The 21,957-nt window shown below is 34.6% G+C and overlaps 1 protein-coding gene across 1 annotated transcript in view; it reads right to left on the bottom strand.

Moving 5' to 3' along the window:
• The window catches only part of LOC140510235 (ephrin type-A receptor 6-like), a 331,776-nt gene that overhangs the window by 155,064 nt on the left and 154,755 nt on the right, over positions 1 to 21,957 (bottom strand). Inside the window, exon 2 of the mRNA XM_072618688.1 lies at positions 3,963 to 4,027. Within this exon, the coding sequence (XP_072474789.1) occupies positions 3,963 to 4,027 (65 nt within the window). The remainder of the gene's footprint in view (positions 1 to 3,962; positions 4,028 to 21,957) is intronic.

Genomic DNA, 21,957 nt, shown 5'->3' with positions numbered 1-21,957 from the left:
TAATCCAGTGACCAGATATTCATTAGGATGACTGGAGATGACCCAGGATGAGGCAATTTGGGTTAAGTGATTTGCCCAAGGTCACACACCTAGTGAGTGTCAAGTGCCTGAAGTGAGCCTTGAACTCAGGTCCTCCTGACTCTTGCACTGGTGCTCTATCCACTACACCACTTAGCTGCCCTCTTACAGTATTTCTATACTCAACATCTTTAAACATTTATGTTTTAGGACTTTATGGTTATAAAAACCTTTATATAGCTAAATTTATTTGAACCTTCAATAGCACTATGAGCTAGGTAATGCAATCACTCTCATTTCTCTTGCAATGAGGAACCTGTGGCTCAAAGGAGTTCTGGCTTATTCTAGTTCATAAAGTCAGTAAGTTTCTAAGTCAGGGCTCAAACCCAGGTTTTTGGACTTGAGCTCCAGAATTATGACAAAATAAGAGATACAATAGTGTGCTCCATTATTTAGGAGGTAGGCAACATGTGATAGTGGACAGATTCCATAATGGAACGTAGAAGCCATGGTTTGAATCTTTTTCTCATACTTTGCAATCTCAGGGAAGTTAATTAATTTCTGTAGGTATTATTTCCCTTTTCTGAAAAATTATTAATGATCCGTCGGGTACTTCTACCTCTGACATGTCTCTTGAGTTGAAACCCTAGAGTCATTAAATACTATTTCTTTCAGGAACATCCATTACTGGAATATTTCTCATAATGATTTCAGTGCCAAAACTGCCTGAATTGATTTATCTCAATTAATCTAAAAATATCTCAACAGGTATAACCCCTATGTGGTTTTTACCACAAAATAAGAAGAAATACTTCTAGAAACATTTTAAAGGCAAAATAAAACGTAAAATTTTAATATTTGTGCTAGAAACTTGGGGGCAAATAAAGTGACTGATATTTAAAATTAAATGAGTTATTCTAAAATAACAATCAAATGAGGTAAAAAAGAAAATATGTCAAAGCAGTCGTGCATACATGTTAAAAAAAAGAAGAAAAGAAAACTTCAGGTTACCAATTTTTAATTGGCCTATGACATTGCTATTATAGATCTATCAATAAGACAATAATGTCAGAGTAGTAGTACTTAGTTACCTGTTTAACCTCTGAGAAGTCATTAATTTTTATACTAATTAAGCACACAATTTAAAGCATTTTTTAATTCAAATTTTTCTTTCTGCTTTTCTCTATTTCTATCTGCTTATACACACTGAATTTTATTTTAGGTAATTTAAAATAAAGCTAATGACAATTAAAATTTTCAGCCTAATAAATTTGCTATAAACTTTTATTCTAGTTTTGGTTTTGTTTTTGTAAAAGGACTGGAACTTAAGAATATATCAAAGTACCAAGCTGAGTCAATTTATTTATTTACACAGAAAAGAAAATTTAAAAAATGGAAAGAAAATTTTGATTTCAAAGTTTATACTTGGCAATTGTTATTTCTATTTAAAGTGCATTTCTGCAGACAGGACAAATTATAGCAAAATATTTTAAAAATAATTTTCATCATTTTATGACTCTGATCTTCTAGTATTAAAATTGAAAAAATACTCATTCTAAGTATAAAATTTATAAATAAAGTCATATTTGGCTATAAATAAAGCTTAAAAATTGATTATTAGATAACTGTTGTGACAATTGCAAATTCTCGTGGGTCTGATGTTACATTAGTCTTGTCTGACTAATTGGTGTTTTTTAAAGAGGGGGAAAAGTTATCAATATAAAAATTGGAAAAAAGGAAAAAATTAGACGAAAAAGAAGGAATTCACTTCCTTAATAAAGGCTGTGGAATGATGATAAAGAGAGGAAAAAACAGTTTTAGAATTTCTAAAATCATTTAGGTAATTGTTTTTGTGAAATGACAGATTAGTAGTACTTTTCCACATCTCATCCACTATTTATAATTTTAAAATTCTAAATTTCTTCAAATTAGATGACAACTAGTATATGAAATTTGATCAGTAATCTCATTGTACCAGGATTCTTTAGTTTGTTCCATAAATGGGTACTTTGTAAACTTTAAAATATTATGTGAATGCATTACTGTTATTATTATATCATTCCTTATTTAACCAAAGCTAAAGGGAAAGAGAATTTCTAAAATATTGCTTTAAGTTTGATTTTTCCAGTATTATTTTTATGTCAGAAATGATTTACATGTTCAGGAACATTCTTTACATTTTAGCTGAATCCATATTATCATAATGTGAATGATATTACTACATTAGATTAATATGCTGTTACAGCATTATAATTACTGAAAGGAATCATCTATGTGAAAGTGGAATTTTCCTTAGCTTTTTTACAAGTATTATCCCCCTCAAATATTTCTTAGATAAGCATAATATAGTAAATAACATATAAGCATATGACCTGGTGATAAAACTTTCATAGAAAAAAGAAACTAAAGTTGTCTATAAAGAACTTAAATGAATTTACTAATTCTTAGCTTTCAATTATATTTTGGTGGAATTTTCAACAATATTTTTAGTAAATCATCTCAGAATAGTAAGAGAATAAAATGAAAAAAGCATATTAAATACAGTACTATATTTAGAACTTCTAAATTTATATATGTATTTGTTACATTTCACATCATATGTACATTTATGTTTAGATGCATACATAAATTTAGATATCTTAATACAATGTAATATTCGTCATCCTTTTTTTAATATTTCTGCTCTCTCCATAAACGCACACAGACACACTCACAAACATGTTTATGTGCAGATATATATCCAATCATTAATGTAAAGATTCAAAACCCAGCATCATTCAGTTTTGTTCTATTATATATTTAATTTTAGATGCATGGATGTATCATCCAATAGTGACTGTTTTGATGTAAATAATATAAAATCATAATTAAAATCAGGACTGTTGACTAGATATCATAGTATAAAAATCTTGGGGAAAAATATGTACAAGAAAAAAATATGTCCTGAACATTAACTATGTTGTTTTGCTTTATTATTTTTAAGGTCAGTAAAAATTTTTATACAAATTTTTGTTTATTAGAAAGGGAAAAAATTACGTCATTCAAAATTACAATAATACCAAGTTTTAATAAGAATTGAATTATAACAAGTACTGTAATATGATTTTTAAAGCTTTGGCTAATTTACATTGCAGTTCTAATATATTTCCGTGATAAATAAATGAAGGAAACTATTTCTAAGTTTCTAAGATTTAACTGTCTACAATCTTGTAAATACAACCTTTATTTAGAAGATAAAATGATCTCAATTGGGCAACCAACCTAAAAGTTAAGGAAACCCAGAGTTATAGGAGTATTCCAACCAGAAATTACATAACAAATATGTGAATGAATAAATAACTAAATGTGAATGAATAAATGAATATTTTAAGTTCCTTTGTTTGAACTATGCAAGAGGTCCCGGTAAAAGTAACAGATTAGACAAAGACGGGCCTTTGAGATAACAAGATATCTTGTGGTACATCAATGTTTATTCATCTCTTTGGAAATTTCTGCACTCCTCTACTCCACACTTTTAACATTTAACAATAATATTTCTTAAAATCTTTTAAATAAAGTACATCAGAGAATCACAAAATCATAGATTTGGCGCTTGAAAGCATCCTGGAGCTTCTTTAGCCCAACTGCTTCATTTTACAGATGAAGATATTTATGACCCAGAAAAACTAAACAATTTGTCCAAGAGCTGGGATTTAAACGCAGATATTCTGTATTTCAGCCTACCTAAACTAATTGCGCTTCATAACAACAATAAACACAATATATCATATTGGAAACTCCACAAAGACTATTTTTGTATTGTAAGAGCCCCCAAAAAAGAGTTAGTATGCTAGCCTAGGGACATTTTTAGATAATATTATTTGTTTGTATACATACACATACACACATACATATATATATAAGACAACAAAGCAAGACAACAAAGAAAAGCCTTTTTGACTTACCCCATTTAATGGATATGTTTTCCATCCTAGTTCTCCAAGCACGGTTGTTGTATCAAGCAAGATAACTGAAATAAAAAAATTTCCAGTAAACAATAACATTTTAAAATTTCTTGAGCATTTTCTTCCAAATTTCTGTTTGACTATTCATTGAATTTTATTCTGTAAATTAGTCATCTAATATTTAGAAAAAGTTTTAATATTAATGAGTGTGACAAAATTAAAAAAAAATCTTATTTGATAACAAATCAATTTGAAAATGTGGTTATAGCCAATGAAGTGTGATCATTTAATGTTTATATATTTTTTCCTCCTGGAGTAATTTTATGGGACATAGTTGGGGATTCATGACTGATAGTATACGTTTTTCACTGTATATGGATAATGGATAAAAACAAAACAATCATCAAGTATTTGTTGTATTGTGCTTAGGTTTCTCAGTGATATTATATGAACATCCCAGTCTAGTTCAGGCCATGCCAGCTTTTATCAGAACTAAGTAAACCAGAAGGAGGCCTGTGTAGTAAATGAATAACAAGTAGCAACTTGTTAAGCCATTCCCAAATTGATGGACATCCCCTCAATGTGTAGTTCTTGCCCACCAGAAAAATAACTGCTATTAATATTTTTGTACACATGGGTCCTCCTCCCATTTTTATGATCTCTTTAAGATAACACCCTTGAAGCAGTATTACTGGGTCAAAGGGTATGCACATTTTGTAACCCTTTGGACATAGATCCAAATTACTCTGCAGAATGGTTGGATCAGTTCACAGCTTCACCAACAATGAATCAGTGTTTCAATTTTCCCACATCTCCAACATTTATCATATTTCTTTTTTTGTCATATTAGTCAATCACATTAGGTGTGATGTGGTACCTCAGAGTTGCTTTGGTTTGAATCTATCTAATCAATAGTAATTTAGTGCATGTTTTCATATGAATATAGAGAGCTTAAATTTCTTCCTCTGAAAACTGTCGTTTCATATCCTTTGAGCATTTGTCATTTGGGGAATGCCTTGTATTCCTTTAAATTTGACTCAGTACATGATTTAGGCATAAAGGCTGATACTATAAACAAATTAGGGGGGCAAGGGAAAATTTATCTGTCAGATTTATGAAAAATGGGGTAATTTATGACCAAATAAGAGACAGAGAACATTATGAAATGCAAAATGGACAATTTTGATTATATCAAATTGAAAAGATTTTGCACAGACTAAGCCAATGCAACCAAGATTAGGAGAAAAGCAGAGAACTGGGAAATAACTTTTACATCTGCTGTTTATGATAAAGTCCTCATTTCTAAAATACACAGAGAACTGAGTCAAATTTTAAAAAAGACAATCATTCCCCAATTGATGGATGGTAAAGGGATATGAACAGGTAGTTTTCAGAGGTAGAAATTAATGCTATCTAGAGTTACATAAAATGCTTTAAATCACTATTGATTAGAGCGAAGCAAATCAAAACAATTTTGAGTTACTACATCACACCTATCAGATTGGCTAACATGAAAAAAACAGGAAAATGATAAATGTTGGAGATGTGGGAAAGTTGGAACACTAATGCATTGATGGTGGAGCTGTAAGTTGATCCAATCATTCTAGAGAGAAATTGGTAACTATGTCCAAAGGGCTATAAAAATATTGTATATCCATTGATCCAGGAATACAGTATCAAAGGCTGTATCTCAAAGAGATCATATAAATGGAGAAAGGACCCACATTTTAAAAAATATTCATAGTAACTCTTTTTGCAACAACCCAAAACTGGAAATGGAGGGAATACTTATAAATTGGGGAATGGTCTACAAGTTGTGGTATATGCATGTAATGGAATACTGTTTTGTTATAAGAAATGATGAACAGGTGGATGTCAGAAAAATCTGGAAAGACTTGTATGAACTCACACTGAGTGAAGTGAGCAGAACCAGGATAACACTGCATATAGTAACAGCCACAATGTGTGATGACTGATTTTGATATACTTAGGCCTTCCCAGCAATGCAAGGGCCTGAAATAAGTCCAAAGGACTCATGATGGAAAATGCCATCCACATCCAGAGAAATAACTCTAGAGTCACAACGCAGAGTGAGGCAGACTATCTTCTTTGCTTTGTTTTTTTTTCTTTCTCATTGTTTCTCCCATTTGTTGTAATTTTTCTATGTAACATGACTAATATGAAAATGTGTTTAATAGAAATTATGTGTAGAGGCTATGTTAGATTGATTGCCATCTTGGGGAGGGAGAAGATAAAATTTAAAACTTATGGAAGTGAATGTTGAAAATTAAAAACAAATTAATTAACAAAGTGGAAAAATCAAACAAAAAAGGATATTACAATTGAGAATTATATTATTATTTGCTTAGAAATTAAATTATAATAGTTGAACACATCACTTTCAATAGAAGATAATTGTCCTTGGAAATTTTTTAGCTTTATATTTCCATTAGTATAATTATAAATAGGTGAAAATTTATACTTTTCAGAAAGCACCCACACAAAACAAAAGCAATTTTGTTTTTTATAGTGTATATGTATGCATGTATATATATATATTATAAAAACTTTGCAATACTTTCTCCTGCAGTTTGCTATAAACACTATGAAATATTTTCATATATATTTATTCTTAGAACTAACTTATTTTCACCCTTCTGAAAAGTCACTGACAAAAATAAAAACAAAATCCACCATAGACGAAAGTGATTCTGTTAAGAAAACTTTGATTTATGATTCAGTCAATGTTGATAAGGGTAAAAAGAGAATTTTGAAATCTACTATTTGTGCTAATCAGAGATTCAGCTATTCAATCAACAAGAATTTATTACTTTCTCTTATGTGCTAGATACTGAAGATACAAAGAAACACCAAAATAATACATGCATTCAAGGAACTCACATTCTAATGAGGGAGAAAATTTTCAATTCATGTAGAAGGTATGGTATAAATGAAACATAATTTCAAACGGAAGACACTAACAGAAACAAGGTGGGGTATGGAGATCTTGTTCAGGAGATGCAATTTTACCTAAATCTTTCCAAAAGCTAAGGAATTCATAAAGCATAGGTGAGGAGGGAGATTACTGCAGTAGACAGTGAAAGACACAAAGTAAGGAGTTTGTGTCCTATATGGAGTTAATGGAAGTAGTACACTGTACCTGGATCATAGGGTTTGTGGAAAAGATTGAATTGTAGGAAGATGGAAGAAATGGGAAGAGCTAGTTTGTGAAGATATTTTAAAATCTTTTATAAAATTGGGAAAAGAAATAAGTTATGCAAGTGAGAATCAATATCTTCAGAAAGAAGAACAAAAATTGACTATAGAAAATTAGTCCTTAAATATCAGAATTGACCAAACGGAAAAGGAGGCACAAACAGTTTCACTGAAGAGAAGAACTCATTTTAAAGTGGGCCCAATGTAAAAAGGTGGTACAAACCTAATGCAAAAACACAATTAATTGAAAATTAGAATTGGGAAGTGGAAAGTAACGACTCTATGAAATATCAAAAATCCATCAAACAGAAAGAAAAGAAGGAAAAAAATGAAGAAACATAAAATATCTCATTGGTAAAAAACAATTGGAAAATAGTTCCAGAAGAGATACTTTAAAAACTAATGGTTTATCAGAAAACCATGATTTAAAAAAAGAGCCTTCTCAGCATCTTTTAGGAAATCATCAAGGGAAACCGTCCTGAGGTGATACAACCAGAAGGTAAATAGTCATTGAGAGAATCCACTGATCACTTCCTGAAAGAGAACTCAAAATGAAAATGCCAATGAATATTGTAGCCAAATCCCAAAATTGCATTGTCTAAGAGAAAATACTGCAAGCAGTCAGAAAGAAGAATTTATTTAATGCTTCTTATATTTACTTATTTGTTCGTTTATTCATTTTTAACTGATTAATTTGTTTCCAGTTTTCTACAAGCACTTCAATATATCTTACATTTTTCTCCCTTGAGAACTGTATTGCTATTAGGCCATTTAAAAGAGGGTTATAAATGGACAAAGGGCATGGTTATAAGCTGACTTTTATGTCACGATAAAATATCTAACTAGTGAAAAGGGATTGTTCTGAGAGAAGAGGGAAGAAGGAGGTAAACAAGAGTAAATTAGGTGAAAATGCACAAAAAAATCTATTATATTAGAGGGAAATAAGGGAAGGATCTGAACATTGTTTGAAACTTGATCTCATCAGATTTGTCTCAGAGAGAGGATTAATATAATGAGTTAGGTTGGTTGGTTGTTATCTATCATCTTTGAAGGGACCAAAATGAAATCACCATCGTAAAGTGAAATTTAAATGTGTCCAACTGTGGCAGATCAGACCAATATGAGCTCGGAATGTTCTACCTCAAGTTGGCAATAGATAGTCCGTATGAACATTTGGGATGGATATCTCAAATATGCATATCCTCAAAGAGAACAACATCTTTTCTTATGTGGGCACACCGTGCAGAAAGGTCCTGTGCCAGTATCTCCCATGTTGCACAATCAAATCCAAAGTTCTTTAGAGAGACTTTGAGAGTGTTCTTGTATCATTTCTTCTGGCCACCATGTGATTGCCTGCTCCATGCAACTTCTCCATAAAATAGTCTTTTTGGCAAGCGTACATTTTGCATTTGAACAACGTGGCTGGCCTATCGGTGTTGTACTCTCTGAGGCATAGTCTGAATACTTGACAGTTCAGCTTGAGCAAGGACTTCAGTATCCAGTGTCTTGTCCTGCCGTGATCCTCAGAATCTTCCTAAGGCAGTTCAAATGGAAGCAATTCAATTTCCTGGCATGGAGCTGGTAGACTGTCCATGTTTCACAAGCACATAACAATGAGGTCAGCACAACACCTCTGTAGACCTTCAATTTGGTAGTCAGTCTAACACTTTTTCTCTCCCAAACCTTTCTTCAGAGCCTCCCAAACACTGAACTAGCTCTGGCAATGCGCACATCAACCTCATTGTCAATGTGTACATCCCTGGAAAGTACACTACCAAGGTAAGTGAACTTATTCACAGCATTCAAAACTTCTCCACTTGTTGTAAATGATGGTTCCACATATGGATGGTGTCATGGTGGCTGATAGAGTACTTCAGTTTTTTGGTGTTAATTATTAGGCCAAAATTAGCACAGGCAGCAGAGAATTGATCCATGTTTTGTTGCATCTCAGCTTCTTAGTCATTGCTGGCAAAATTCTTGCTAGAGTCCTCCTTAATAGGCTGATCCTTTACCTGGAAGATGGGCATATATCTGAGAGCCAGCGTGGCTTCAGAAAGGGCCGAGGGACAGTCAATATGGTATTTGCTGCCCAACAACTCCAGGAGAAATGCCAGGCGCAGAACAGGGTTGTCTGCATAAGATTTGTAGATCTGACCAAGGTCTTTGACATTGTTAGTCATGAGGGCTTATGAAAAGTTATGTCAAAATTTGGTTGCCTGGAGAAGTTCATCAATATTGCACGTTAATTTCTTGATGGCATGCTTGTCCCGGTTCTGGATAATGGACATAGCTCTTGCATCTTCCCAGTCATCAATGGAGTGAAACAGGGGTGTGTGCTTGCTCCCATGCTTTTTGCCATGATGGTTTCAGCGATATTGACAAATGCTTTCAATGAGGATGAACCAGCATCAAGGTCAGCTACCATACTGATGGTAAGTTCTTCAATTTGAAAAGGTTACAAGCCAAGACCAAAGTGGAGAGAGTATCTGTGCATTATTTTCTGTTTGCAGAAGATTGTAAACTCAATGCAACTAGTTAGGTATAGGAATCCAACTTGCCCTATAGGAAATAGGGGAGGGATGGGGAAAGAAAACCAAGAGGACTGGTAGAAGGGAAGGCAGAGTGAGTGAGGTAGTTATGTAGAACAAAACTCTAGTGAGGATTGTAAAGGATAAAGGATACAGAAAAGCATAAATGGTGTGGAGGAAGTAGGCTGAAGAGAAAGACACACATAGTAATCATAACTACGAATGTGAATGGGATCAACTCTCCCATAAAATGGAAGTGGATAGCAGAATAGATTAAGAATCATATTCCTATAATATGTTGTATACAAGAAACACATTTGAAGCAGAGGGATACACACAGAGTAAAGGTTAAAGGCAGGAGCAGGATATATTATTCTTCAGCTGTAATAAATAAAAGCAGGGGTTGTAAACCTGATTCCAAAGAAAAAGCAAAAATCAGATATAATTAAGAGAGATAAGGAAGGAAATTACATCCTGCTAAAAGGTACCATACATAAAATTGTGCATACCCTTTGACCTAACAATAGTACTTCTAGGTCTGTATCCCAAAGAGATCATAAAAACCCCTAGAAATGGTGACGTTGTGGTGGAGAACTAGGTTGTCTAAGGTGGGCAAACTACCCTAAATCAGAAATGAAGTAAGTCAAAGTTCATATGCTGATTACATTGGGCTTGAATATCCTTAGTATTTTTAGGGTGAGCTAGAGAAACTCAGATTAGAAAAAAAGCAAAGTAGAAAAACTGAATGAATGAGAACTTCAAATTTTGTTTTACTGGAATAGAATCAAAATTGTTTCTACTGTTAGTTCTGGTACAAAATTGAAGTCCACAATACTCTATTGGCCCTGTCATAAGTGTATTAGATATATAACTGACATTTTATCTCATTGTAAAATAAGCAAGAAAAGGTAAAATGGAGCAAAATGTTCATTTTAAGGGATAAAATCATTAAATTCTATCATAGATTATTTCTAAAGTATTTATTTTACCATTCTATGTGTTTAATAAATACTCATTAATATGTTGGTGTTCCACTATGTTTCTTGTTAAGAAATAAAGGATTTTAAAAAGTATATAAACATATTTATGTGTCATCCCTAGTCAACATACCTTTACCAAGAATCTACTAAGTTCCAGGCCTTGTGATCACTTCTGCAGATCCAAAAAAGGGCAAAAAATAGCCCCCACTGTCAAAGAGCTCACAGTCTAACGGAAAAGACAATATGTGAACGACTATTTTTTAAAAAAGCTATATGCATAAGATAAATTGAAAATAATCAAGACAGGAAATATACCTTAAAATCAAGGAAATGAGGAAAAGTTTCTTTTAAGAGGTAGGAACGAAGCTGGAAATTCAAGAAAACAAAAGAAGCCAGAAATTGGAGATAGAGAAGTAGAGTATTCAGAGGCATAAAGGACATCCATTGAAAATGTTCAGAGTTGGACATGGGGTTTCTTATTCAAGTAATGAGTTCACCAAGGTCACTGGATAGAAGACTATATGTGTGTGGGGAGGAGGGGGTTATGATATAAGAAGACTAGAAAACTAGTAAAGAGGGCAGGTTATGAAGGACTTTGAATGGCAAACAGAGGTTTTTATATTTGATTGTGGAAATGATAGGGAGCCACTGAAGTTTACTGAATAAAAGGTATTTGGATATGTAGAAAGAAAACCATGGGAAAGTATAGCTACATAAATTAAGAGAAAAAAGGAGGATCAGAGAAAAAAAAGTGATTGACAGTATTAAAGTCATATGATCAGACCTGGACTTTATCACTTTGATGACTGAGTATAGGACCTAATGAAGCGTGGAGAGATGTGTCAGGATGACTAACTAGCAACCTATTGCAATAGCCCAGGCATGAGGTGATTAGTGCATGTACCAGCATACTTGTAGTATCAGAGGAGAGAAAGAAGTATATTTGAAAGAAGTTACAAAGGTGAAAATCAACAGGGCTGAACATATTGGATAAGGAAGGTAGGAAAGAATACAGGATGAAATTGAGATTGTAAGCTTGGGAGAATGAAAGGGTGGTCATATCCTCTATAAGAATAAGGAAGTTAAGAAAAGTTAAGAGTTTGGACATGTGGCAGAAATAACATGTTCAGACATAGACATGTTTAGTTTAAGAGGTCTACAAGACATTCAGTTTGAAATGTCTAAAAGAAAACAGACATCAGTAGAGAGTTTCAGACTGACTAGATTAGAGAATAATCAGCAGAGAAGACAATTGAATGTATGGGAGCTGACAAAGTCACCAAGTGAAACAGTACAAAGGAAAAAGAGAGGAGGGGCCAGGATATAACCCTGCTGGATGCCCATGGTTAGCAGACATAACTTGGATGAAGATCCAGTAAAGGAGAATAAAGCATAATGAGATAAGGAGGAGGAGGAACAAGGGAGAGTAGCTTCATATAAACTTATGAGAAAAGAGTATCGAGGAGAAAAGGTCCTGATGAATTGAAGAAGGTGAGTACTGAGAAGAGTGCATTAGATTTGATCACTTATGAGATAATTATTAACTTTGGAGAGAAGAGTTATAGGTGAATGATAAAGTTGAAAGTCAGGTTATAGACTGGGAAAGACTACTTGAAGAAGGTGAGACTTTATTTGAGATCTCTTAATTTTAATCAAAGATGTCTATGCAACTAGTGCAAAAACATGTATATAATCATAAATATAAAATCTTTCAGGAAGATTTCCACTATGGAAATGAAATAGAATCACTAAATGGAATTGTCTATTTTGAGAGGTTGTGGGTTTCCTTTTCCTTACTAGAGGTCTTCAAGGAAAAGTCAAATGGTCTCTTAGTCAAGCTACTGTAGAAGTGATTGTCCTTCAGGTATATAATTGATAGATTCTGATAGCTTCTGAATAGATAATTTCTGATATTTCTCATGTATATGACCTATGATTTTATTCGGTACCTTAATAAACAATGAAAACAAAAAATAACAAAATTAAGTATCTAATTCACTTAAACTGGCAAAGTATTTTAAGAGTTGGAAAAACAAAGTAGAGAAACGTTTACGTCACTTATGTGGCTTTACTTAATTTAAACATTACGTTAAAAAGATGTATTGGTTCTATATTTACATGTATACTCTAATCAACCTTATATAATTTCAGTATTAACTTGTAAATGTATGTTGCTATATATGTTTCTGTTCTGTTAACATCTAATTACTTATTTTAATTCTATCTTTTTACATGCCTTTTATTTTTGCTTACACACAAACACACACACACGCACGCACGCACACGCACGCACTCACACACACTCACACACACCACAATCCAAATCAAACAATTTCAACAACAAATTCAGATTTCTTAAAAACAACTGCAACAAAATACTAATGTGCAATGGGGCTGATAAAGTGAGAGCTCCTCCTGCTGGCTGTGAAAAACAAGATAGTAAAGTCGCTCCTGCAATTGCTTGAAGCACTTGAAAGACAGCTCTTTCTTTTGCTATAAACCCATTACCTTTAAAATAAAGTGAAAAAATATTTAAGGACTTTTAAAAAAAATTTTAGGGCAGGAACCTTGACATTCGTGGCATTAAATATGATAGAAGAATATATTAAGGCAGTACTGCAAATAAGTATAATTATTTTATATTTCAAGGTGGATGGCAAAAAAATAGACTAAATAAATTTCAAAATATCTGAATTGGGTTGTAAAATAAGATAGGTCAATAAGATTTTCTTAACTTTTGTACACATAGCTTTCATATATGTTTTCCTCCTATAATATTTTCTTGTTTATAGAACTTTCCTTTTTATTTCTTATGAAAAATGTGGTAAGGAGCATTCATTGTACTCTAAAAGCAGATAGTACAACTGATAAAAAAAAAAAAGCCTAGTAGACTTAATGTCAAGGTAAGATTTTTTCATTGCTTCTAATATTAATTCTATGTCTTTGAAATATTTACCAATCCCCCTTTCTCCATTTCCCTTCCAGTGAAGTAGAGATAATGTTTTATCTGTTTAGCTTATGCTATGTGATGTTAAAGTGCTTTAGGTAAACTGAGCATTAAAAATGTTATAACATGTCTTTTCTATATCCTTTTCATCACCATTAGTGAGGGAAAATAAAACAACTCATCAAGAATTTCTCTATTCCCTCAGGAAAGACTGGAGAGAAATAACAATAATAATAAGCATAACTGAATGTTGATCAGGCCCAAAGACAGTACTGTCTGTGGTTCTAATAGTAGAAATGTCATTTGTTTGAGAATCGTCTCTCTTAGGTTTATTTTACATTTTCTTTTCTTTTCCATGAAATAATTTAGCCCCCTAAAAAATCATATTTTTTTCTGAAATAACGACCACTTAGTGACTACTTCAATATAAGAAAAAAATATTTATCTTATAAAACATTTGCAAAGTATCTTCATTTCTACTGCAAATATTTACTAAGCACTGATTGTTTGGAAGTTATGTTGTTTTGTTTTGGAACAAGGAGTACAAAGACAAAAAAAATGAAATGTATTTGTCACTGAGGAATTTACATGCTAAATTTATATATGACAACCTGGCTGAGAGAGAGAGAAGCTCTATGCTAACTACTATTTAAGATGTGCTTTTTGTTAATGCTACCACATTGTTAAATAGGTCAATTTGTAGCCACAAATTTACATAGCTTTGGGGTTTTGTTTTGTTGTTTGTTTGTTTTTTTTTTTTACAGGGATTGGTCTATTTTGCTTCACAAAACCAAGTACTCCTAAATCTATCATCATCAAAATATGAATCCTGAAAGCATGTGCTCATTTACAGTGAACCTATGGAGGAAAAATTAATTTCTCCCCCTCCTCTGTTTTTGTTCTCCTATAGCTTTATAATCATATTACAGTATTTTTCAAAAGAGGATATCTTGCCCTCAATTATAACAAAACTGCTTTTATCTGGAGAATGAACTTCATTTTTGTTGTTATTCAATTTTTTTTTCCAAAAATTGCTTACTATTTCATCGAAAAGGTCTTTCTAGGGGTTGAAGCCAAGATGGCGGAATAGAAGGACAGATTTGTAGAAGCTCTTCTCCCAAAGTCTATAAAAACCTATAAAAATGACTCTAAACAAATTCTAGAGTAGTAGAAGCCACAAAATGGCAAAGTGAAAGAGATTTCCAGCCCCTGGTAGCTTGTAAGACCAACAGGAAAAGTCTATCACACCAGGTTCAGAGTGGAGTGTAGGTCAGCCTTGGTCACCTCACATGGCATGGACAGGACTGGAGCAGGTTTCAGGACACAGAATCACAGGCAGCAGTTGTGGGTCCCAGATTTCTCAACCTACAAATGCTGAAGACAGCTTCAAAGGTCAGTGAGAAAATCTCTTTCACCTGGGTGAGAAGGGAGTAATGTCTAGTACTAGGCATGGGCCCAAGGCTGCGGAAGTCATTGCAGCAGCATTCCCATTTGGAACTCTCATCCTAACGGCCCTGGGGGAACTGAGCACCTGATCTGGGTCTCCGTTCTGACTGGAAGTCCTGGGGTGAGGAGGAGCACTGGCATGCTGGAGCTGGAGGCTATTATGTAGAGGGAATCCCACTCACAGATCCTGAGCAGAAAAGCTTGGAGTTGTTTCCAGACCAGAGCCCAGGTCAGGAGAGGAGTAAATTCCTCTCCATTGATTGTGTATCACGGAGGAACTGAGAACTTAGAGATCCCCAGAGAATACCCCCCACTTGACAAAGGACTCAAAAGTCAAATAACTGGCTAGGAAAATGCCCCCAAAATGGAAAAAGAATACCACAATAGAAGGTGACTTTCTTGGTGAACAGGTATTTTCCTCCATCCTTTGAGATGAGGAAGAGCAAAGCATACCATCAGAGTGAGCCATAAAAGACAAGTGGTCTAGATCTCAAACCTCCAAAGTATATATGCAATGGTCTAAGGCCACGGCAGAGCTCAAGAAAGATTTTGAAAATCAAGTAAGAGTGGTGGAGGAAAAATTGGGAATAGAACTTAGAGTAGTGCAAGAAAATCATGAAAAGTGAATCAACAGCGTGCTAAATGAGACCCCAAAAATGCTGAAGAGAATTACACCTTTAAAAATAGACTAACTAAGATGGCAAAATAGGTACAAAGATCCAATGAGGAGAAGAATGTTTTAAAAAGCAGAATTAGTGAAATGGAAAAAGAGGCTCAAAATCTCACTGAAGAAAATAGTTCTTTAAAATTTAGGATGGAGCAGATGAAAGCTAATGACTTTATGAGAAACCAAGAAATTACACAACAAAACCAAAAGAATGAAAGAATAGAGGACAATGTGAAATACATCACTGGAAAAACAACTGACCTGGAAACTAGATCCAGGAGAGACAGCTTAAAATTATGGGACTACCTGAAAGCCATGATCAAAAAAAAAAAAAAAAAAAGAGCCTAGACATCATCTTTCATGAAATTATCAAGGAACACTGTCCTGATATTCTAGAACTTTCAAGTATTCTTTTTTTTTAATTTTGTAATGTTTAACAATCACTGCCATACAATTGTGATTTTATCCCCCCCACCTACCCCCCACTCCCCCTCTCCCTCCCCACGACTGCATACAATTCTATATAGATTCTACATATACTTTCCTATTGAGTATATTTTCACTATAGTCATGCTATGTAGTCAGACTAAGATAAATGAAAGAAATCGTATAACAAATGAGAACATGATACACAAACACATACACATACACAGACATGATCTGCTATAATATGTGAGTGACTTCCATATTTCTCTCTCTGAGTGTGGCAGGCATTTTGCCTTGAGGTCCTCCATTGGGATTTTTTTTTTTTTTTGGTAAGAAGTTCTTGTGTTATTACAAAAATCTAAGTCTACCAGAAAAAACTCTCACACACTGTGGTTGTTGCTGTGCATAAAGTTCTCCTGGTTCTGCTCCTTTCACTCAGCATCAGGTCATATAAGTCCTTCCAGGCCTCTCTGAAGTCTTCTTGTTCATCATTTCTTATGGCACAATAGTACTCCATTACATTCATATACCATAATTTATTCAGCCATTCCCCAATTGATGGACATCCCCTTGACTTCCAGTTTTTGGCAACTACATAGAGTGCTGCTATAAATATTTTTGTACATGTGGGACCCTTTCCCATTTTTATGATCTCTTGGGGATATAGTCCTAGTAGCGATATTGCTGGGTCAAAGGGTATGCACATTTTTGTAGCCCTTTGGGCATAGTAGAACTTTCAAGTATTCTTGATGAAAAGACCAGAACTGAATAGAAAATTTCATATACATTAATCAAGAGAATCATGAAAGGGTAAACAGGAAAGAGAAATCATAAGGGGCTTACTAAAGTTGAACTGTTTACATTCCTACATGGAAAGATAATATTTTAACTCCTGATACTTTTCTCAGTATTTGAATAGTTGAAGCGATTATATACATATAGTCAGAGAACAGTGTGAGTTTAATAGGAAGGGATGATATCTAAAAAACAAAATTTAGGGGTTAGAGAGGAATATATTGGGAGGAGAAAGGGATAAATGGAACAGGGCAAATTATCTCTCATGAAAGAGGTAAGAAAAAGCTTTTTCAATGGAGAGGAAAGGGAGGAGGTGAGAGGGAAAAATTAAAGCTTACTCTCATCACATTTGGCTTAAGGAGGGAATAACATGCACACTCAATTTGGTATAAAAATCTATCTTGCATTACAGGAAATTAAGAGAGAAGAGAATAACGGGTGGATTGGGATATGATAGAAGAGAGGGCAAATGGGAGGAAGGAGTAATTAGAATTAAACACTTTTGGAGAGGGATAGGGTCAGAAGAGAGAATAGAATAAATGGAAGGAGCATGATAGGATGGAGGGAAATTTAATTAGCCTTTCAAAACCTAACTATTATGGAAGTGTTTTGCTTAACTGCACATGTATAGCCTATATTGAATTGCTTGACTTCTCAATAAGGATGGGTGGAAAGGCAGGAAGGAAGAGAATTTGGAACTCAAAGTTTTAGGAACAAATGCTGATTATTGTTTTTGCATGCAATTGGGAGATAAGAAAGACAATAATGAGGTATAGAAATCTATCTTGCCCTACAAGAAAAGAGAGAAGATGGGAATAGATGTAGGAAGGAGTATGATAGAAGGGAGGGCAGATTGAGGAAAGGGGTAATCAGAATGCATAGTGTCTTTGGGTGGGGGAAGAGGGAGGTGGGGAGAAAATTTGAAACTCAAAATTTTGTGGAAGTGAATGCTGAAAATGAAAAAAAAATAACTTTTTTTTTGGTGACCTCTCCAAATATCTCATAGAAGTAGACAACTCATTTTGATAGATAGCATGAAAGGAACACAGGTTGAATGGCTTTCTCAAAATTACAGAGTAGAAAAAGAAGTAAAATTTTTAACCTAGAGCTCAGTGATGCTCTGTCTCAAAGAACAATTCACGTCTCTGCCCTCAGCAATACTTTGTCAAATGGCAAAGAGAAGAAAGAACAATTTTCATTGTTCTAATGAAGAATGCGCCATGAAACTCTTTTTGTCCATGTGTACCCCAAACTGAAAACAAAAAACTACTGAGTTTAATATTCTTTACCTGCTCCAATTAAATAATTTCTACTAAGTGTCATTCAAGCATGACTGACCATGCAGGACATAAGCTACATGACCTTATTACCTGAAAAATTATTGAATTAATGTTTAATTTGTTTCATTGCAGCTTGTCAACTGATATCTCATCTTTTCTCCCTAACTTTTACAAAATAATTTTCCACTTTCTCATAACTTCTAGACTGGTATCTTGTGTATCACTCATCATACACACACACACACACACACACACACACACACACACACACACAGAGGCTTATTTTTTGTTTTTTGAATCAGTAAATTCAAGGAAAGCAAAAATCAATTGCACTGATATGCAAAAATTACCACTCCTAATTTCAAGTAAATTATCTCCTTATAAAACAATAAAAATAACTCTCAGTATTAGATTTATAATATCATTCAAGTAGATGCCCAAGGATACTCACTGGACTACAATGAGTCTAGAAATTCTAATCCTCAACTAGACTGCTGTCTCCTTTCTGAGTAATTAGACTTTAACCTTACATATTCCTTTGTTCCTTTCTTTTTCACTCTTCTCACCCACCTACATCTAATTCAGTGGCAAGGCTTATCAATTGTACCTTACCTACATCACTCATATGCACCATTTTGCTCCTCTGGCATCTGGTTCAGGCTCTCATAACTTCATATCTGGATTATTGCAATAGTCTCTTGCTTTGTATGCTTGCATTTTCTCCCTAAAATGCAGTTCATTCTCCATTCAATTATGAAAGTGATCTTTCTCAAGTGTAGGCCATTCCACATCCCCTTAAAGAAGCCCCATTTGTCCCACATTACCTCTTGAATCAAATACACAATTTGTCATATGACTTTTACAGTACTTCCTAGCCTCCTTACCTTTCCAGTCTTCTTACACCTTACTCATCTTTATGTTTCACTCTTGGCCTTATCACCTCCAAGGTATACTCTGCCTCTGCTCTACTTTCCTCAGATTAGATTGTTCCTTTCAGAGACTTCCATTTTAGAGAAAGTTTTCATGCTTCCATGGTCTCCCCAGGCTCTACCCCTCTTCAGGTTCCATTTCTGACTCTTTGGAGTTATTTCTTTATTCTACAATCCAGTAACACTGGCTTCCTTGACATTGAAACATATCATCTCCTGACTCCAGGCATTTTCACTAGCTACCAACAGTATAAAATCCAAATAAGACTGATTTATCTTAAGTGGTCAAATCGCTACAACTCTTTCATATTAACAGCAAATTCAAAATGGTAGCTCTAAATCGGTGTTCTAACGTAATATTCCTAATTAGTTACTCTTCTTCATAATTTTGTTAATCTACTTATCACTGACCACTTAATAAACATTAATAAAAGCTGAAAATGAGTCTTGAGTTATCAAAAATGAATCTTCTTTTCTGATATAGGATGAACCTATTATTCAGCTTAGTCACATAATACAATTTTCCCTTTCTCACAGACTGAAACTTCTGCCACTTTCATTCTGGCCCTTTTTATGTCACTAGTCTCAGGCTGTAAGGAATGATTGAATTTTCGTTTCCACAGAAATCACGTAATACATGAAATCTAAGGCTTCATACATGTCAGAAAAGTCTCTCGCTTACTATTCACTTACAACTAGTGGAGGGAATAAACTGATTGTAGAGAAAGTACTTGGGGATACTGATCAGGCATTTCACTCATCAAGAGGAGGACACGCACATATCAGTACACTTGAGAGCAGAAATTCCCTTCTTTGCTCTCTGAGAAAACTTAAAAAATGTCCCTTCCTCTGTCAACAACTACAAAAGACACATGAAATTCGATTAAGGATGAGCCACCTCAAGCCAAGACACTATCATGAATAATGAAACTTTTCTTATGTTAAAGGTAAAGGAAACATAGATATTCTGGATCGAATCTTCAATTTCCACTTTGAAAACTCTCTTATCATTTGAGAAAATTTCTATCTTATGCTATGATTAAGCACATACGGAAATTATAAAATTGAGTGATGCAGACATCTTGAGTAAGGATTGCTCTAAAAAGTGGCTAGGGCCTATCATTCTTTTCCACCTAAAGTATAAAGAAAAGGAGGATGGGAGACATTCAAACATGGGGAATGTAAACAGGGACAGACACTCATGTCGGGGTCAGGTTTAGGCATTTTCGATAGTCTGTAAACTCTGCAGTACCCAGCCAATAGAGAACTAGAGGAGGCATTTGTATTTGCCACAGTAAAATAAAAGATTATGTTTTGATACTGGAAGATTGTGCCTACCTGCTAGCCACCCTTTACTACTAGATCTTAAAATCCTTTCCTGGTTTTAAAAGAGAGTTCCTGGAGTTCTTGGTAGGATATTCTTATTTCTTACAAGGTCATACACTAGTAATCCATATTCTAACGAAAGATTCTGTGATGTATTAATAAGCACTGTGATTTGTACTAATCTCTAAACAAAACATGAATTCAGATTTGAAGATATGCTACAACATAATGACAACAACTCTAATCTCCCTTTCAAACAAAAGTGAGGTCTACAAAAGTCTCTCCAAATGAGGAGTACATTTTCAGGCACAGTGAAGTGCTGATTAGTTTTGGTCAATTACACTTACTTCCTACAAAGGAGGACCCTCTTAGTGGGAAAGAATGCTGGGATATATTAGTAGAAAGCAAGAAAGATGCTTTTAAAAAGAGTGAAAACATCAGTAAAATATATATTTTAAAGCATGAAATAATCTCCACTTAACTCTACCTTCAACAGTTTTATTTCCACTTTCCAAAAGAAAATAATAGGTGATGAAAAAATATATAATGCTTGAAGAAAAAAGAATCCCAGATAGCTAGTAATAGGTGACTTGGGCTTGTATCTCAGTTCTGGTGCTGTGTGATTATGGGAAGTCATATAACCTCTCTGATTCTCAAATTTTTTCCATCTGTAAAATGTGTGTAATAATATTCACAATAATTATCACATAATATTGCTGTAGAAAAATGTTCATTAAACCTCTCTCTCCCTCTCTCCATCCCCTTCTCCTTTATTCTGTCCTTCTGTTCTCCTCTGCTGCTCAAGAATCAAGAACCAAGGGGGTAGGAGCCAAGATGGCGGAGTCAGAAGATACACATATGCTAGCTCCTAACCCACAGCCCATAAAATACCTGTAAAGAAGACCTCCCAAGAAATTCTGGAGCAGCAGAAGCCACATAAAAATGGAGTAGAGGAGATTTCTCTTTCAGAGAGACCTGAAAAACTAACACAAAAGGTCCCTAGCACACCGGACCCGAGGCAGAGCCCAGCCCTGCCTTGGCCATGCGGCACTGAGAGGAGCAGATCCGAGCAGGCTTTGGGGACAGAATCTACAGCTGCCACGCAGGTCCCTCCACCCACAGGCACCAAAGGTCAGTGAGAGGGTCTTTTCAGCTCACCAAGAGGGGATCAGGGTGTCCCCATAACTGATGCCCCCTCAGGAGGCAGCACTGGAAGTAGCAGCACACAGGGGCTCCCAAAGCAGGCAGGAGCCCAGATCCATTGTTGAAGGTCACAGCGTAAATTCCCTGAGGGAACAGAGCCCCGTGTGGTAGCCCTGCCCCCACCCGAGCACCTGAACTTGATCTCACACTGAATAGAAGCCCCATTCTTGCTGAAAGCCTTAAGGCTGGGAAGCAGCATTTGAATCTCAGACCCCAAGAGCTGGCTGGGCAGATCTGGACGCCAGGTGGGTA

Source organism: Notamacropus eugenii, chromosome 6, assembly GCF_028372415.1.
Source record: "Notamacropus eugenii isolate mMacEug1 chromosome 6, mMacEug1.pri_v2, whole genome shotgun sequence".
NCBI lineage: Eukaryota > Metazoa > Chordata > Mammalia > Diprotodontia > Macropodidae > Notamacropus > Notamacropus eugenii.
The sequence above is the reverse complement of the archived record's forward strand: the minus strand, read 5'-3'. Positions and strand labels throughout refer to the sequence as shown.